This window comes from Meles meles, chromosome 5, assembly GCF_922984935.1.
Source record: "Meles meles chromosome 5, mMelMel3.1 paternal haplotype, whole genome shotgun sequence".
Taxonomy (NCBI): Eukaryota; Metazoa; Chordata; class Mammalia; order Carnivora; family Mustelidae; genus Meles; species Meles meles.
In genome coordinates this window covers 74,288,008-74,306,689 of record NC_060070.1, presented here as the reverse complement: position 1 = coordinate 74,306,689, position 18,682 = coordinate 74,288,008, and the positions used below count along the sequence as shown (strand labels likewise).

General features: G+C 36.8%; 1 protein-coding gene across 11 annotated transcripts in view; it reads right to left on the bottom strand.

Annotated features, from left to right (window-relative positions):
• Positions 1–18,682, bottom strand: part of PTPRK (protein tyrosine phosphatase receptor type K) — a 567,969-nt gene that overhangs the window by 257,252 nt on the left and 292,035 nt on the right. For all 11 annotated transcript variants that reach the window (XM_046004511.1, XM_046004500.1, XM_046004501.1 and 8 more), the window contains exon 6: positions 5,865–6,039. In XM_046004511.1, coding sequence (XP_045860467.1) covers positions 5,865–6,039 — 175 coding nt within the window. The remainder of the gene's footprint in view (positions 1–5,864; positions 6,040–18,682) is intronic.

Genomic DNA, 18,682 nt, shown 5'->3' with positions numbered 1-18,682 from the left:
GATCCTCTTTGCAAAAATATTGTGGCAGGTGCTGTAGCAAACAAAGATAAACTAGACAGGCTGGGATGGAACAAAAACCACAAATGATTCTGATAGGAGCAGAACCTGACAAGTCCAAATGCAAATGCAGTGTTAGGTTGGACTTGTATCCTTCTTCACCAGTATAGTGGGTAACTGGTACAGGGCAAGTGAGTCCAGTAACAGCTTGCCATTCACCAAATAAGCTGTGATCCCACTCCACACTTTTCCTGACTTAGGAAAACACCTTTCTCCTGCAAAGTAAAATTCCAAACTGTATGTCCTTCAGAATTAACTTGTATATTCTTTTAAAATACTTCCTCAAGGGCGCCTGGGTAGCTCAGTGGGTTAAAGCCTCTGCCTTCGGCTCAGGTCGTGATCCCAGGGTCCTGGGATTGAGCCCTGCATCGGGCTCTCTGCTCCGCAGGGAGACTGCTTCCCTTCCTCTCTCTCTGACTGTCTCTCTGCCTACCTGTGATCTCTGTCTGTCAAATAAATAAATAAAATCTTAAAAAAAAAAAAAAAAACTTCCTCAGTTCCTATCTTACCTGCATAGAATTAATAACTCTCTATGAATAACACTGCTTGTGCTCTGGAATCCCACGTACAAATGTTCTCTACTGGATATTCCAGGTGTCTCTCCACATGCAACCATACTATCTTTGATAGTTGTGAGAGTAACCTCTCTAACCCCAAGTGGATGGGACCAAAAAGCATGTAAGTACACTGCTATCCTATGACCATGAGGAGACACTAGTTTAGGATGGAAGACAAAACTATGGACTACAGTGAGAAGAACTGGAAAGAACGTGGATCTTCCAAGACTAAATGAACCAACCCTAAAGCCTATTTCAGTACTTTCCAGGTACAAAGGTCAGTAAATACCCTTATTTTTAAGCTAAGTTTCATTGTTTTTACAAAGGGAAGTATGAACAACAATCCAAACCCCTTATCATCTTAAACACCAAAATTTGTTTTTACAGGTCCACCTGCTACACAGAGTAAGGTTGGGAACAGACATCCACCCTACTGACTCTACAGCTAGAGGTCACTAATACTCACTGAGAATAGCTAAAAATATTAATGGAATATATTTTACGTCCATAGCATTTTTTTTTAATATTTTATTTATTTGACAGAGAGAAATCACAACTAGGCAGAGAGGCAGGCAGAGAGAGAGGAGGAAGCAGTCTCCCTGCGGAGCAGAGAGCCCGATGTGGGGCTCGATCCCAGGACCCTGGGATCATGACCTGAGCCGAAGGCAGAGGCTTTAACCCACTGAGCCACCCAGGTGCCCCCGTCCATAGCATTTTGATGATGGTTGATAGTTGGTGCTAAAATTTAAAAATCAAACCAACACCAGAGACAAAAGAACAAAAATTGTGTTTTTCCCATTAAATAACTTAAAACATGACTGGAGTTTCACTGATAAAAAATAGAAAAGCATCACTAACAAATAGGAATAGAAATTGAGCATCCGTTGCATCAGACAGTGAATTTCACATAAGTTTATTGTGAGTCAGTTGGTCAGGAATGTAAGTGGACCCTTGATTTAGAGGTGGGAAAGAATGGAAAAGATGGTAAAGGATGAGAATCCATAACACAACGTAGGCTACAAAGTCAGGGCTTTCAGCTTGTAAATGCCATTTCAACCTGTATTTCACATTTTTTACACTTCAATTTTGTAGAAACACTGAATAGAAACATCTGCTCTTCATCTCATCTCTGTAAAAACTTTTTGTCAATAAAGATTGGCTTCCACAAGCTGAAGACATTATCATTACTCAAAATGATATGGAAGCAATGCTAAAGTCATGACAAAGTAAATTCTGTTTCAGCATACTATTTTTTTCTTCTTCTTCTGGCTGTAGGAACACAGAGATCAATACTCTTCAACATGAGAATTTTGCAGTGAAATTTTCATTTGTAACAAACAGTAGCAAAAGAGCCTTAAGCAAGCCCTGTCACTTTCAGTTTAGGAGAAAATGCACTAATAAACTCTTACCCTTGGGTCATTTTTGACAACAGGCAATACTATGCCAGCTCTTATTAAAGACTATTCATATCACTGCCCCAAAAATTTCCTTTAAAATTACCATCTTTAGTATCGATGTAACAGGATGTCAGTTTTAAAAGTGCCAATGAGAGACAGGACCTGTCACCATAGTTAATTCTCAGCACTGTTTTAACACCAGGACAGCTGATCCCAAAGGGTGGGGTTTTGGTTAACAATATTTATTTGGTGGTTATCTAGACAAAAAAGAAAATGCATTCCCTCATATTCATTTTCAAATAAAACAACAAGAAAAGTATCACCTGTAAGTATTCGATATATAACAACCTAAATACGTTGAAAAGAAAATAAAACTGCCAAAGTGATCAAAATATGTTTCTAAAATGTTGGCGGACTCTGGATAGCAAGATTCAAAGCACCATTGTATTTTATAACCAACTAGGTACCATATAAAATCTGAATCAAAATGTAGGTTAAATGGCAGAACTTTAAAAAGGAAAAAAAAGTTAAACTTTTCTATGAAATCCAAAGATTCTCCATTTTTAAGTCTTACTGAAATATTTATTCCACAAGTAACCCTCCCAGAGCAGCCATAATACATTGTCTCCAGGTAAAGAAAACCAAGCTTCGATAAAACGATAAAATCTACTTTTTTTTAAAAAAGATTTTACTTATTTATTTGACAGAGAGAGATAGCACAAACTGGGGGAGCAGCAGAGTGAGAGCGAGAAGCAGTGTCCCCATTGAGCAGGGAGCCCCAGGTGGGGCTCAACCACAGGACTCCGGGATCATGACCCGAGCAGAAGGCAGACGTTCAACAGACTGAGCCACCCAGGTGCTCCAATAAAATCTACTTTTTGACTCAGATCAACAAGAGAGATCTGGTAATGCCAAAACAAATCTCTTTGAAAATACACAAATATAAAACAGCTATATGAGAAAGGGAAATGTATCTTTTAAAAGGGAGTGCCTGGACAGAAGCTTCAACCCTGCTTTCTATAAACTGTTGAATATACCACAAGACCACTTCCTCAAAAAAAGAGTATGTATGCACGTAAATATACATATATATACACACAGACATAAACACATGCAGACAGACAGAACACACACACATATAAACAACTACAGTATTCAAAAGCACTCCAGTTGTACCATGAAAGGCCATCAGATCTTCAGCGGCTGCACACCAAATGCCCAGAGGACCATACAGATCAGTGAACACACCCAACCTCCTCTCTCCAGAGCATACTGATCACTCTGAAGACCACCTAAGGACACCTTCAGGCTCTCCAAAGCAGGCTCAGGTGAGAAAGAGGCCGCAACAGGCTTAAGAGAGATGAGTATACAGCATCTACGAACATAAAAACTGCCTCTCTGCCTTAAACTTGCCTGGGCACTGAACACTTAAATACTATCCTATCTTCACATTATTCAATTAACTGGGACTGTGCTTTCATGAACTTAAGCAGATGATATGAGCTGCCTCTGGAGATACAAGAGAGGTCTTATTTAATACAGAGTCGTATCCAGTCCACAAAGATAAACTTAAAAAAAAAAAAAAAAAAAAAAAAGATCTATAGGATCTCTCAAGACAAAAAGCATTACAAATGGCTAGTGGCATTATTTAATCGTGATAATGTGAGATAAAGCTATGTTGGAGAAGAAGGAGCCCAGCATCAGGACTCAAGAAACACAGGGTTAAACTCTGGTTCAGTCAATTATTAGATTTTTGTGGCTCTGGGCTATTATCAAATAGTCTGAATTTCAATTTTCTTCTCTCTAAAGCATTAAAGGTTAAAGTATTAAAATCAATTAAATCTTAAAATGAAATAATGTATGTAAAAGGCATTTGATGTCAAGCATTTCAAATAGATTAACTTGAATATGAATGTCTCTCATGTTCTCCTTCCAGCCTCCGGGCCTTGACACATGCCTTGTTCTCTGCTGGCACTTCTGGTAGCATTTATTTCTCTTATCCCTGCCCCCACATCCACACCCCTCACCTGGATAAGGGTTCTCAACCTTCAGAGTCTATCTCAAAGAAAACTCATTCACAAGGATCTTGCCTTGATGTCTCGGATAAATCACAGTTCAGGTTAGACATTCTTGTTAGGATCTCCTAAACTTGAGGAGACTTCGGTGGTTTATAATTATTTTCATTTGTGTCATTATTGATTGATGCTGGAGTCTTTTCAACACCTGTATTTCCTCTAATTTTCACATAGGAAATAGGTTCCTCGTTTTTATTTATTTATTTATTTTTAAGATCTTAAGAGAGAAATAGAGTGAGCAAGAGAGAGAATGCACAGGAGCCAGGGAAGGGGCAGAGAAGCAGACTTTCCTCTGAGCAGGGGGCCTAATGTGGGACTTGATCCCAGGGATCTGGGATCATGATCTGAGCTGAAGGCAGAGGCTTAGCTGACTGAGTCACCCAGGTACCCAATTCCTCATTTTTAAGGGTTCAGCTCAACCACCCCCTCTCAAAAAGATCTTCCAAACCACCCTAACAAAAATATTAATCACACACAAAAAATTTTTAAATAAAAAAAATTAATCACTGTCATTTTGAGTGTTTATTTTTCTTCATGGCATATACCATAATTTGATATATTTTCAATATTTTTCTATACAGTGTACCTAATGCACCTCAGTGTTAAACTCTACGAGATCAGGGACATTATATTTTATTTATGATTTTATCTCCACAAACTGGAATGGTGTATATGTTTCATAGTATCAGGAATGCAGTAAATTTTGAATGAATTTAATACACGTTGTATACTTGTACTTGTCAAGCTAAGCTAAAACCACTTAGCAAGTCTAACCTTCTAAGATCCTCTAGGAGGCCAGAATTGGTGAACATCCACCACCACTGGTTTTGATACCATTAAAATTTACAATTCTCAATGGGGACAAAACTCTGACCTTGACCTCATGACCACAATGCTTTAAAGAACAAAAGTGGTATCTGTGGAGCTATTTTATTTTATTTTATTTTTATTTTTTAAGGTTGTATTTATTTAGTTGTTAGAGCACAAGAAGGGGAGCAGCAGGCAGAGGTAGAGGAAGAAGCAGGATCCCTGCCAAGGAAGGAGCCTGATGTGGTACTCGATCCCGCGACCCTGGGATCATGACCTGAGCCTAAGGCAGCTGCTTAACCTACTACAGAGCCATTCAGGCATCCCTGTGGAGCTATTTTAAATAGGAAAAGCAAATCTAAAATTAAAATGCAAAACTAGGTGGTTGCAATATGGAATAAAGTGTTCTACATGGGTAGCCCTATTAGAGTTTTTTAAAATAGATTCCTTTCTATGGAAAACACTTGTTGAAACCTTGTTCGACAAACGTATGACGGTATTACTTTATCTTAAGACATTAGCAGAACTTTTTTTTTTAAGTTTTATTTATTTATGTAATCTCTGGACCCAATGTGGGGCTTGAACTCATGACCCTGAGATCAAGAGTCACATATTAGCAGAATTTTTTTTTTAAGAATTTTTAAAAATTTTTTTATTTATTTGACAGAGAGACAGAGATCAGAAGTAGGCAGAGAGGCAGGCAGAGGGAGAGGAAGGGAAGCAGGCTCTCTGCTGAGCAGAGAGCCCAATGTGGGGCTCAATCCCAGGACCCTGGGATCATGACCTGAGCCGAGGGCAGAGGCTTTAACCAACTGAGCCACCCAGGCACCCCATTAGCAGAACTTTTATATGATATAATTTCTTGGTGACTTGAAATGAAGAGCAGCAGGTTTAAAAATCAATCAAAATCTCTACAAGGTTGCTTTGTTTTAACCAAGCCAAGCAATTTCATGAAGTGAAAGTGACTTTACCTCTTACAATGAGTTGAGCAAAATTGGACACACCGGAGCCTCGTTCTGACTGAGTTACACAGCGATACAAATCCTGGTCAGTTTTTGTCACTTCCTGCAATCTAAAGGAAGCAGCAAATCTTCTGTGATTGATGTTCTTAGTCTGGGCTACTGGTATATCTTCTCCATTTCGTCTCTGCAAGCAGAAACCAATCTTTTAAAAAACAGGTTCTTAATATTCCATAAATCTAAAGCACCTTAGCAACCAATATCTGTGATACATTATTCTCGTTCCTAAATTAGGAGGAAAATGTCTATGTAGTTCCACAAATCTCTTCCATTGTCATTCATCCCAAAAAAAGCATGGAAATAAACACTGACATTATAGATTACTACTATTTTCCATAAAATGGTTATTAGCTCACAGTATATGAATTAACAGAAGAGTTAATGGCCCCAGGACATATAATTCACTGCCCTCCTTCTCCCAAAGTATACATATGGGAGCTTCCTTTAGCCCTTATTCTATACTGCATGTGCTATATAATAGGTTTGTCCCATGAGAAGACCAAGAGCATGCCCAATGCATCTTTGTGTTCTAAAAGTATAGCATGTGACCAGCCACCGAATGACAATAAAATACTGATGAATAATTTAGAGTCAAACCAAAATCTCTCCTCTTTGCAAACTTTATCTCTTTGGCATTAATGACAGCCAATTTATACCGTTTAAGAGAAGTAATCAAAAGAACCTAAATGTTAATAGCATATCTGTCAACTTTCAAAACGAAATACTGAAAAGCCTATTTACAACATCAGGGTACCTTGCACAATACCAGCAAGTGTAAGCTATAAAAGAAATGGTTGAAAAATTCAACGATAATAAAATTTATAACTTCTATATGTTGAAAGACAACATAAATAAAGTGAAAAAAGCCACCAACTATGATAAGATATTTGTCATGGAAATAATCCATCAAAAGATAAATAGCCAGGTTATGTAAAGATCTTCTACAGTTCAATAAGAAAAAAGACAAACAACCCTATCAAAAAGTGGACAGACTATAAAAAGGAAAAATGTATATGTCTAATAACCATGAAGAGAGATCCTCAACCTTAATTTTAAAATGTCTATATGTCAAAGATAGCACAAAGGGCAAAGAAAAGTCATAACTATGAGAAAGAACTGGTCATGATCCTCGATCTCATCTCTTGTTGGTGAAATGCCAAGTGTCCCTGGTATCCTTTCATAATACTTAAAAATCATCTCATACTCTAGTTGTGGGAAACAAACCCCCTAGGATTACTAATGGAAGTATAAAATACTACAGCCACTTTAAAAGATAACTTGTTACTCTCTAGAAAATCTGAAGATGTACATAGCCTAGCATCCAGTAGTTCATGTCTACATTTCTACATCTGAATCACTTTTGCATATGTGATCACGGAAATAATGTACAAGAATGCTGAACTCAGAATCGTCTCAATATAGGAACAGTTCAATATGGGAAAGATCCAAATTTTCCTGAATAGACTGAGATTTGGCCATCCAATAAAATACAATATAGAACTTTAGGCAAGCTAAGGCCAGCAGTGTGCTGGTAAAATGCTGAACAGCTCATTCGTAACCAAAAATATAAAGTGTTGATTTGTATCATATCTCAGTTTCTATGGTGTAAATCGTCTCACTGTGGCCACTTTCAAATTACCAATGTAATATCATTTGGCTCCTAAAAGTACTGAAAAATCAGCAATAGTCATCACAACCAGTTCCATTATCCTGTTTATGTGAAATACACATACACATGCTAAAATCTCAAATAAAATTCTTTAACAAAAATTAGTGTATGAAATAAAAATGCAAACTTCAACTTCTTTTAAATTTGGTGGGTACATTTGTGGTCATTTACTGTTTTCTATAATTTTTTCATGACTGAAACACTCTGTATTTTTTAAAAGAGTGAATAATAAAAGGATCATTCTATTACTTAAGTAATTTTTTAAATCCTAAAATCCACTATATCTGGAATCATTTTTCTCCACATCTGAAATGATTTATCTGTGCATACTGTGTAGTATATAGTCATGTATGGGTATGCATACACATACATATATACCTAAGGACACAAAGTCCCAACTATGATTTTACCATATTCTATTCATTCAGCTTTTTAAATAACTCTTTCCTTACCCACCTATTCCATGATTTTTTGCACCAAGATCTCTGATCATTCTCCTGGATAATATTGAAGAGAAACTGCTTATATTATATAGAGGGGCCTATTTAAGGAGATCCAGGAGTACACAAAGCTGATTACATGACATTATATTTATATTTGTGTTTATTAATATACTAACATAAGTACAAAATATATATGCTTACATAGGATATACATTGTTTATATAATTAAAGAGCATAGGAGACATACATGCTATTTACCTCTTAAAATAACAATAACCATTTGTCATACCATTATGCCTTCATAATATTCAGTCTTATCTTCAATAATCATTTCATAAATGCCTCCATGTACCTGATGGTATATAGGCTATCATCTCGGTGCTGCCACTGCTCTCTCAAAAAAGCCTATGTGATAGTTATTTCCATTTAAAGATCATAAAATCCAGATTCAGAAAGATTAGAAATGTGATATGTAGCCTCTTAGTAGCAGGATTAAAACTCAAAACCAGGTTTACTGCCACAAAATCTAGCAGTATTTCCTCTAAACTAAACCAAAGCTGCTTTTTTTTCCCCCCATTTATATTCTAGGTCCAGTCCAATGAATTGATTATTTGCTGTAAAGCCTTGGTCAAAGCACTGTACTAATGAGAAATATAATCTACTATACTAGAGAGTGCGTTATTTACTCAGCTCCCAGTAATGCATTACAGTTAAAAGTAGTAAATGAGGACGTACATTTCAGAAGTCAAAAATAATGATAACTTTTCCTTTATAATCCAAAATAATAGGTCTTTGTCTGACTACAAGCTATCAATTTAGCAGAATGCATAGCACTATGAAGGAAGAAAGAAGCAGTGTTAAATTTCTCCCTTATGCAGTAGTGTTTACATATAGTTTTCTGCTTTTACGTTCTTCAGTTCCAGGCTCTTTATCCTGTTTTGAGTTTTTTATATGATTTTACCACTGTAGATATCCCCAACTTTGAGAAATACTGAGAAACCAACCACAAAATTATATGATCAAAGGATTCTATCCTAACACTTGGTCTTTTTCTCTTCCCCCCTTCTCATACACTCGCCATGCTTTCTTATCTGCTGTGCCTCCAGTACAGGTTGCTGAGACTTGTCACTAAAGGCCCTGAGTATTATTACTCCTCTGTTTAACTAAGTAAGCTTCCTTATGCAGGCCATATTCAGTGTTTACTTGACAAGTTCAATTCCTGGCTTAAAGTAGTGTAGTGATAATATTGGTTAATTCTCAATACCTATAATGGCCAAGTTATCAATCAAACCCCTTGCTACACCAAGTGTGGTCTACAGACCACCAGCATCAGAATCCCCTGTCAAATCATTACAAACCCTAAGCCTAGAGATCACTCTAGACATACTGAATCAGAATCTACATTTTCATAGATCCCTAGGTTACACACCAAGGCATTACAGCTTGAAACACAGGGGCAGAATACAATCATGGAGGTCTTACTCCTAATCATAGTGAGAGTTGTAAAACCGGGTGTGTGCTCTGATTCTGGCTAATGAGATTCTACAAAAATAGGCCAATTCACTTCCAGAAAGGTTTTTTTCATACTTCTAGAGAAGACACAGTGGGTCCTTTTTTCTTTTTCTCCATGTCATGCCTAAAGCTGGAAGAACAGACTTGTCGATGTGAGAGAACACAATGTGAGGGAAAGTGGACACACTGAGGACGGCACCTCAGGGATGAAGACAGAATCAGGTTCTTGATCAAGTGTCTGAAATGGTATCAACAACAAGTCTCTCTGGAATTCCTGTTAAAGGACACAATACACCTGGTTTTATATTACTTTCAGCTAGAACTCCTAACAGTTAATATGGTACAGTTAAAACATGATACAGTTTATCTCAGCTTTTCTTTTCAAAGCTTGAGGAACAGAATTAATCCAATTTAATTTAAAATTAAATAATGTGGTTCTTAGAATGCTTGTGGGGATTATTTCACTCTGTTGACTTGAAGAAAATATTAAATTACATTTATCGTTTTATTTATTTTTCACTGTCTTTCTTGGGCACATGATGATATATGATCCCTCCATCCTCTTATGTCAGAGAAACTGTTAAGAGACTGTTTCCCTACGTTTGGTATTTAGGTTCCTAGTGAATACAATAAGAGGACTAAGAGGGTGGCATATGATTTGTTGGTACTTGCCCTTTTGTCCAAAACTAAACCCAAAGTAAATTTGCACAGTATGATTAAGTAAGGTTGAAGTGAATCATACAATAATCCAACCAAATTAATGCCAAGGAACTGAGGATTCCTTACCAGGGCTTGTCTACCATATGAATGTTTTTTCTTTCTCATCAGTTATTATTATTATTATTATTATTATTATATCATTATAGTTATTGAACAATTAAACCAAAAATTTTAGAAACACAAAAGGTTTTATGGCAAAATTAAAGGCTTAGAAATCTAGACATTTCTAAGATTAGAAACATGTTGCTGTTTTGAGAAAAGCACTTATTTATAGCCACTAGAAATTATTATATTTATTTCAACAGATTGAGCATTTAATAAGAACACAGTGTTCCTTTAGGAAAATTGCACTAAAATGACAATACTAAGTTGGCCGACATATTTACTATTTGGCACTGAAAGGACTGAACATGGTGAAAGATACTTGACCAGAAAAAAAAGACAGGTGGCGTATGTAATTCTGATTTTTAAAAAGCAGGGTAAAAATGTGGGGAGGGGCGCCTGGGTGGCTCAGTGGGTTAAAGCCTCTGCATTCAGCTCAGGTCATGTTCCCAGGGTCCTGGGATCGAGCCCCACATCGGGCTCTCTGCTCAGCAGAGAGCCTGCTTCACCCTCTCTCTGCCTCTCTGCCTACTTGTGATCTCTCTCTCTCTGTCAAATAAATAAAATCTTAAAAAAAAAAAAAAAGTGTGGGGGACAACAAATTCCTAGACTCAATCACTACCCAAGTTCAATAAAAAGTAAATTCAACTATTAAACAAGAAAAAGAGTTTTAGCCTATGAAGCATAGGTGTCTTTGCAGCATTGCGGTACGAGGGGCGACACAGAGAGCATGAGAAAGTGCACTGAACCCCGCTGGATGGAAGATGATACCTAAGTTCCATTCTGAAACAACAACTTAGTAGCTTCACAATTCTCAGTATTTCTCACATCTCAACCTTTTTATCTAAAATTGGGGGTATCTATTTGTACCTGCTATTCAATACAGATGTTGAGAATATTAATAAGACTACTTGTACAAAAGTCCTCATTGCAAATCTTGATAATAGCAATATAATGAAGATAATAATCAACACATTATCTAAGTGAATAACACATTTAAAACTGTGGTGGTCTTTTGATAATCAACTTGCTACGTTACAGCCCCAAGTTACTTAATCAAAGTAGGTGTCCCGGTGAAGGGATTCTGGAGATGGAGGTGAAGTCTATAACCAATTGACACTAAGTAAAGGAGATTATTCTAGATGATCTCGGTGGACTTGATCCAGTTAGTTAAAATGGTTTAAAAGCAGAGCAAAGACTTCCCCTGAAGTTGAAGAAACTCTACCTATAAATAGCAGCTTGAGTTTGTGCCTGAGGACACCAGCCTGCCCCTCCAATGGTTGGACCTGCAGATTTTAGACTTGCCTCGCCAGACCCACAATCACATAAACCAATTCCTTGTAATAAATCCTTTTAGGATTAAAAAAAAAAAAAAGTGGGTGTATATATACAAACATACACCTAGGCTTTTCGTGTTTGAACACTGACTGATACAGATGATTTTGTTACCAGAAATACTTCTGGGAGAACAGATTTTTTAAGACTAAGTTTCCTGATCTGGTTTGGTTCTGAGTTTTCTAGAATTGGTTCTCTAAATGTGATTAGATTTAGAGGCAATAGTAACTATTTTGCCAGTAGTAAAGAAGACATTGCTAGTCCACAACATGATGTAATAAAGAGATGCAAAATATTACCATTAGATATTCCTAAACAAATACCTATAGAAGGTAAAGTTCTGGGTGACCATGCATTTGTGACCTTAAAACATTTTAGACAAACTAAAGAATATAAATAACAGTATTGGCTGGTGGCATCAAACTATACTGGAGAAAATGGGGAATATAAAACATGTGACTTTACAACTATAAACCATACCATTCAGAATAAAAGGGAAGTTGAGTAGAGCAAAGAGACCAATACAATTAAAGCACTACATTTGAGGGATTCTGGTAACTTGGTGGCAGTGGGATAATTTTTCATCCCTTCTGAATCTGCCACATAAAATCAGACAAAACAACAAGAGGAAGTATGGAATGAAAAGATCCAGAAAGAGTTTGGATGAGAACAAAATCAAGGGGTGGGAGGTTGGGGCCACCTGAGGGTTTTGAAGGGTCAGGGGTGGGAGGTTGGGGGAACAGGTGGTGGGTAATGGGGAGGGCACGTTTTGCATGGAGCACTGGGTGTTGTGCAAAAAGAATGAATACTGTTACACTGAAAAAATAAATAAAATGGAAAAAAAAAAAAAAAGAAATCCCAGAAAGCAAGTGGCCATATTTTTAAACATAACTCACAAAAACAAAAGAGGGATTCTTGAAATCAGGAAAGTTTTCCTGAACTGCATATCTCATTTTAAAATTTCAAGACAACATAATTCACATAAAAATGAACAACTTAAAAGTATCAAGGTCAAGTCCAACATAAAGTTATCATAAGTTTAAAACAGAATAAGGAGCAGAGTATAAACCCCAGAGTCTCTGAAAGTAAGTCAGGAAAATATGCCCACAAAACAGATCAAAACTGAAACCTAATATTTCAAGCTATGCTAAAACATATTAAGAAAATGATTCATGACATGAAAGAATAATATAAATGTGAATTAATAAAACTCATAAATAAGATGACAGAACTCAAGAAAAATTAGAAATGAAAGAAAAATATCACTTCAGAAATATGATTAAATAGAGTAAATAAAATCAACAGATGACGTCTTAAGCAAAACAGAATATGGGGAAAAAAGAGACTTTTAACTTAAAGAGAACAAAAAGGATTCCAGAGAAAATGACTATTAATGATGAAATGCAAAGAAGATCAAACACAGAGATAACAGGAGTCCATACAAAAGCAAGGAAACAAAAAAAGTACTAAAATAATAATTAAGGGGTGTCTGGGTGGCTCAGTGAGTTAAAGCCTCTGCCTTAAGCTCAGGTCATGATCTCAGGGTCCTGGGATCAAGCCCCGCATCGGGCTCTCTGCTCAGCGGCGAGCCTGCTTCTTCCTCTCTCCCTCTCGCCTGCCTCTCTGCCTACTTGTGATCTCTGTCAAATAAATAAATAAAATCCTTTTTAAAAATTAATTAATTAATTATTAAAACTACCTTCTGAAAATTAAAAAAAAGTTTTAAAAATACACAATGGAAGAACACACCACATACCTGAGAACAGTAACCTAGAATGACCCACAGCAATACACAGTCTGATAAAATTAGAATCTTAAAAAAAAAAAAAACAGGAAAAAATCCTTTGAATATCTAGAAAAAGCAGACAGATGACTTGTAAGGAAACAAATATTCTCAGACTTTGATAACAAGGCTTTATGCCAGAACAAAATGAAATAACATATTAAAGCTACTCAAGGAAAGAAAATGTGAACAAAGGATTTTATATCCTGCAACTGACTTAAGAAGGGCACAGGAACACCTCAGTGGCTCAGTCAGTTAAGCATCCGACTCTTGATTTCAACTCAGGTCATGATCTCAAGGTTGTGAGATCGAGCCCTGTGTCAGGCTCATGCTCAGAGCAGAGTCTGCTTAAGATTCTTTCCCTCTCCTCCCCATGCTCATGCTCATGCTCTCTCTCTCTCTCTCTCAAATAAATAAATAAGATCTTTAAAAAAAAGGATCAAGGGCACAAAAATATCTATCAAGTTCACAAACTATAATCAACATTCAAGAACTCAGGAGTATCAATTCCATGCTAATCCTGAACAATTTACTAGAAAATGATTTTTAAACAATCAAAGTTACTGGGAAAACATGAGATATAAGCAGATGGTGATCGTTAAGAACACAGTTACCTGAAGAACTAATAAGGGCTACATGAGAGAGAGGATAGTATGTAATAGTTACATGCTACAAGTTACATGGTGGAAGTACTCAAAATGACATCAGATTTTAAAAATGAGGTGGAGTATTTGAATTCTCTCTTTCCCTGTGTCATTGAGACTCAAGAATAGTAGCATGGAAAAAAGAAGCCATAACTGACAAACTGTAAGAGAGAAAACATTAGGTGAAAATCTTTAGGCTTGAAGTTGAAATATAAAGAAGAACTCATAGAGACATTATCTTTAAATATGCATTTTACTTTAGATCTGTTCACTGAAAAGGTCTAACAAAATGAGTACCCTTCAGCATCCACGTGATGGTCCTGAAATACATGATCTCGCTAAAACAAACCAGCACTGGCTCTGGAGAACAAAATGTACAAAAGAACGAAGGAACATCTCACCATATCAGACAGCAGGAAACTACCAAAAACTACTGAAGTCATATCAAAAGAACTCTGGAGCCAACTTGAAAAGGTTCTCATTAGCCAAAGATGGGGCAGTTTGAATTTTAATAGTAGTAATAATAGTAATAATTACAACAAACTGAAGTCAATTAAACAAGTTTAAGTCTACAAGTTCAGAAGAAGAATCAGTTACCTTTGGAGATGATATGGGATCAACTCATTATATTGACAACCAACAACTAAAACAAAGATTTGAGCCTTTATCCCCTCTTTCCTTAATGAAGTATGCTACTGGGTAGAGAAAGGTAGATGAGAAGTTTTTCTTCTTTATAAACTAGTACAAAATAGATAATCATACAAAATAATAGTACGAAATAAATAATAGAATTAGAATATCACAATTTACAGCCTGAATAATGAATACAGGCATTAAGCATCAATGGCTATGAAGAAAACAAAACAAAGGGGGGGGGGGGGAGAAAGAGACATTTTGTGCCTCTTGTAATCATACCAGGCACCATCTCTAGCATTCCGAAGGATCAAACTTGACTCTGGATGTGGCTGCCGATTTACAAAAAAATTCAGAAGAACATGTTAAATAGAAGAGGACATTAATATGCAATCAGTAAAATGACTATGCAAAACTACAAGTCAATGGTCTGGGTTCCTCCTCAATGGACAAACTGTAAGGAAAAGAAAGGGATAGAGGACAAATCCACAGATTAAAAGACACTTTAAAAACCCATTCTAAAAATTAGATAAGACTAATCTGGAGTATTTAGGAATGTACATATAAGTGAAAAAAAAAGCTATGAAAAAACAAAGGGCTAGAAGTGAGGAAAACCATTATTTGCAGCAGCAGGGAGCTGGCTCAGGTGTGGCTGGGACTGAACCCTGGGAAGGAGCCCATAGGATGGCTGGCAAAGTCCCTTTCTTGTCCTGTGTGGTGTGATAGTTCTTATTTTTGTGTGATTTTCTATGTTTTGTTGTACCATAAAATGATTTTATAAATATTAGATTTTTATATCAGATTGCTTTTCATAAAGAAGAAACCCAGCCTGCTACCAGAGCTTCCACGTTGTAACACTGATCACAGGAAGTCAATGGAAAGTTGTAAAGTGCTTGATGTGACACACTTAGAAAACACACCGAAGGGCAGCTTTAGGAACAGCAGAAGAGTACATTATTCTTGCACAGAAAAAGCAGGAAATTGTTATTTATGGATATCGATAGGAAGAAATCCTTGAGCTTCTATGACTGCCGGGCTTTCAGTCATGCTCCAGGGATAGATAAGAAAGATAAAGTCTTTTCCACACATTATTCATTTATAATCAATTATGTAATCTGCAGACAATAAACCCAAGAGTTTATAAATTATTGAAGACGGAAAAGAATGCACTCTATCTTCAAGGCATTGAACTCTTTATGGTAGAAAGCCACAGAAAGCCAACCAAAATGACCTCAGGGATATTTAACAATCCAAAACATTAAACATGATTAAATGTTCTGATGTTCACTATTTACATACATACACACCCAAAATGCCAAAGATAAAAGATAAACATTACAATCCATGATACTCAGTCAATGATTTTACTTCAAGACCAACAGCCATAATTCTTTGTATGAAGCCATGAAGGAAGAATATAATGCCCTGAACTCAAATAAACCAACGTCCTGAGGAAAAGCAGCAGACTGACAAGAGTGATAGCTTAGCTACCAAATGGTACATGGTCTCTCAAGTAAAACAGAAATAACTGTAAATCAGCATAAACACAGAAAAAAAATCACTACTGCTTAAAGTAAGAATAGAAAGAGACAATTAGAATTAAATAGCACGCTACTGTTTATCAGTTTACAAGAAATCAGGGAAATACCACAGACGTGGTTAACACTGCTCTAGGACATTACTCTGTTCTGTGAGCCACAAGGTAGAGAAGCAGCCAAGGGTAAAAGCACCAACAGCCTTCCAGTGGATATCAGGACCATCCACAAGCTTCAAACTGTCTTGACAAACCTTAAAGCTCAAAAGAGCCAAAAGGAAGGGGGAATGTCCTCTCACCTTTCACTCCTATCCAGATAACTTATATGCAATTATGAACGTAGGAAAAAAATATAAAAAATAAAAAAGGAAACAGATGGGTCTAACAGAAAAATCGGTCCCGAGACAGAAAATGAGAAAACAAACTCACTGACTGGCTTTAAAAAATAAACTTTTGAGGAAATGTGGAAAGCTGTCTTGATCATTTCACTCACATCCTCCCCAATTCTGTCAACTGGTACTTCTTTCACCTATCCTTCTCCTTGGCTATTCATGTGTTTTTCGATTCCACCAGGAATGGCTAATCCCAGGCCCTTCTGGTTTATGTCTTCATCAGGGCCCAGTCCCAACCCTGCCAAAAACCTGTCTTTTCTTCCACTTCTCATTGAGAACCTTCCACTAAGAGAAGCTCCTTCTCCAGACGTTCCTATCCCACCCATGCACATACACTAACCTGCGGTGAAAACCGTGTTCACGTATCTTTGCTATTCACGCCCTATAGATCCTTCAAAGACTCAATCAAATCTTCCTTAATGATCTCACCAAACATTCCATCCGATGCAGCCCTCCCTCGACTCTCAAACAGTTTAGTGCTTTGATTCTGTATCATCTTTTCTTATTCAGTTACAGAAGCAATTCTCGGGGCTGGAGGGATCTTAAAATGTATTCAGCCTCATGCTTAAACATCCTCAACTGCTCTAGCAAGTGCTTATCCAGATTATGCTTGGATACTTCCACTAATTGTAGTTTTACTACCTCCTGGAAGAGCTCAGACTAAGTTTCAACAGCCCTGCAATTACAAAGTTCTCTCTTATAATCAGCTTATATCTCTCACCACAGAGCTTCGAACTATTAGTTAGTATTTTACTTTGGAACCTATACAGAGCAAATTAAATCCCTCTTCAATATTGCCAATAATCTAAGATTTTAAGAGTTTATCTGTTCTCCCATGAATCTCAAGCTATATCTATTCCATATTATTTTAACCATTCTGACATCATGTTTTCAACTTTATTCACTGTCCTAGTAATTATATGCTGCCTTGGTTAGTCTAATATTTTAGACATGAGTCAGCCACTCTTAAGGCCAATGACTTAGAAAATGTCAGGACTTTCACCAAGTCCGGACAGTAGGACAATTTTCACTATAACTCCTTCCTTTTTTTTTTCCCTCTTCTTTTCATGGTATCCAATATATGCTAATCATGTATGTTTAGTCAATCAGGTTCTGAAACACTCCTCTCAAAGTAGTTTTCAATGAATTGCCCATCATAAACTTAATTGTTCTAGGCCATAGATCAATTTCTTCCAAGAATTTTCCTTCATTATAATAAATACCAAATTACCAGATTTTTTTTTCTCAAAAGGAAATCCTATCAGGGATACTAACATCTCTTGTAGAAATGCAATATGCTACAAACATCCAGGCACTTCATGTGACAGTATAAATAGGCGTGGAAAAATACCATAGCACGGAAGCATCAGAGGGAGCTCTGTGAGCAATGACTATGTGGCATTTGTAATTGTGTAGTGAAGGGTTTCATCAGCTAAAATTTTTATACTTTCGAATTAACTCATTTTGTAAAATACCATGTTTCTGATCTGATTTCCACTGCTTGCATGATGCCATTCACCTGCAGTACAGGAAGAAGGCTATGACATCTCCCTGGACAGACAAAACACCGTATGCCCAGAAGTTTCAGACCACCCATTTTCATTAATCCTCAGCTGACAACAACTGGTACTGCAAGAGGTCGGCCTCTCCTTGGTTGTTTTTTGACTTTATTTTTAAGAGCAATTTGCATTTCATTTTACTAATTCTACTCTCCAATTATTACTCTCAATCCATTGCTTGAATTATCTATTGCTCCATAAGGAATGACATTTCCTCTGGCTGAGAAACTAGCTGTATCATACTACATTAGCGGTGACAAATCTTACCAAGTGCAAAGTGATGGCTGACTTTCCTGTTTTGGCAGACCCACTGAGGAGGCATAGGGCCAGCACCTGCGGCAATTACTGACAGATTGGCCCAATTGCCACAGCTTTGATGGCAATCTGCATAGGATTATCAGTCACACATTAAACAGCCTCCTTTCAATTCACCAAAACAAATGG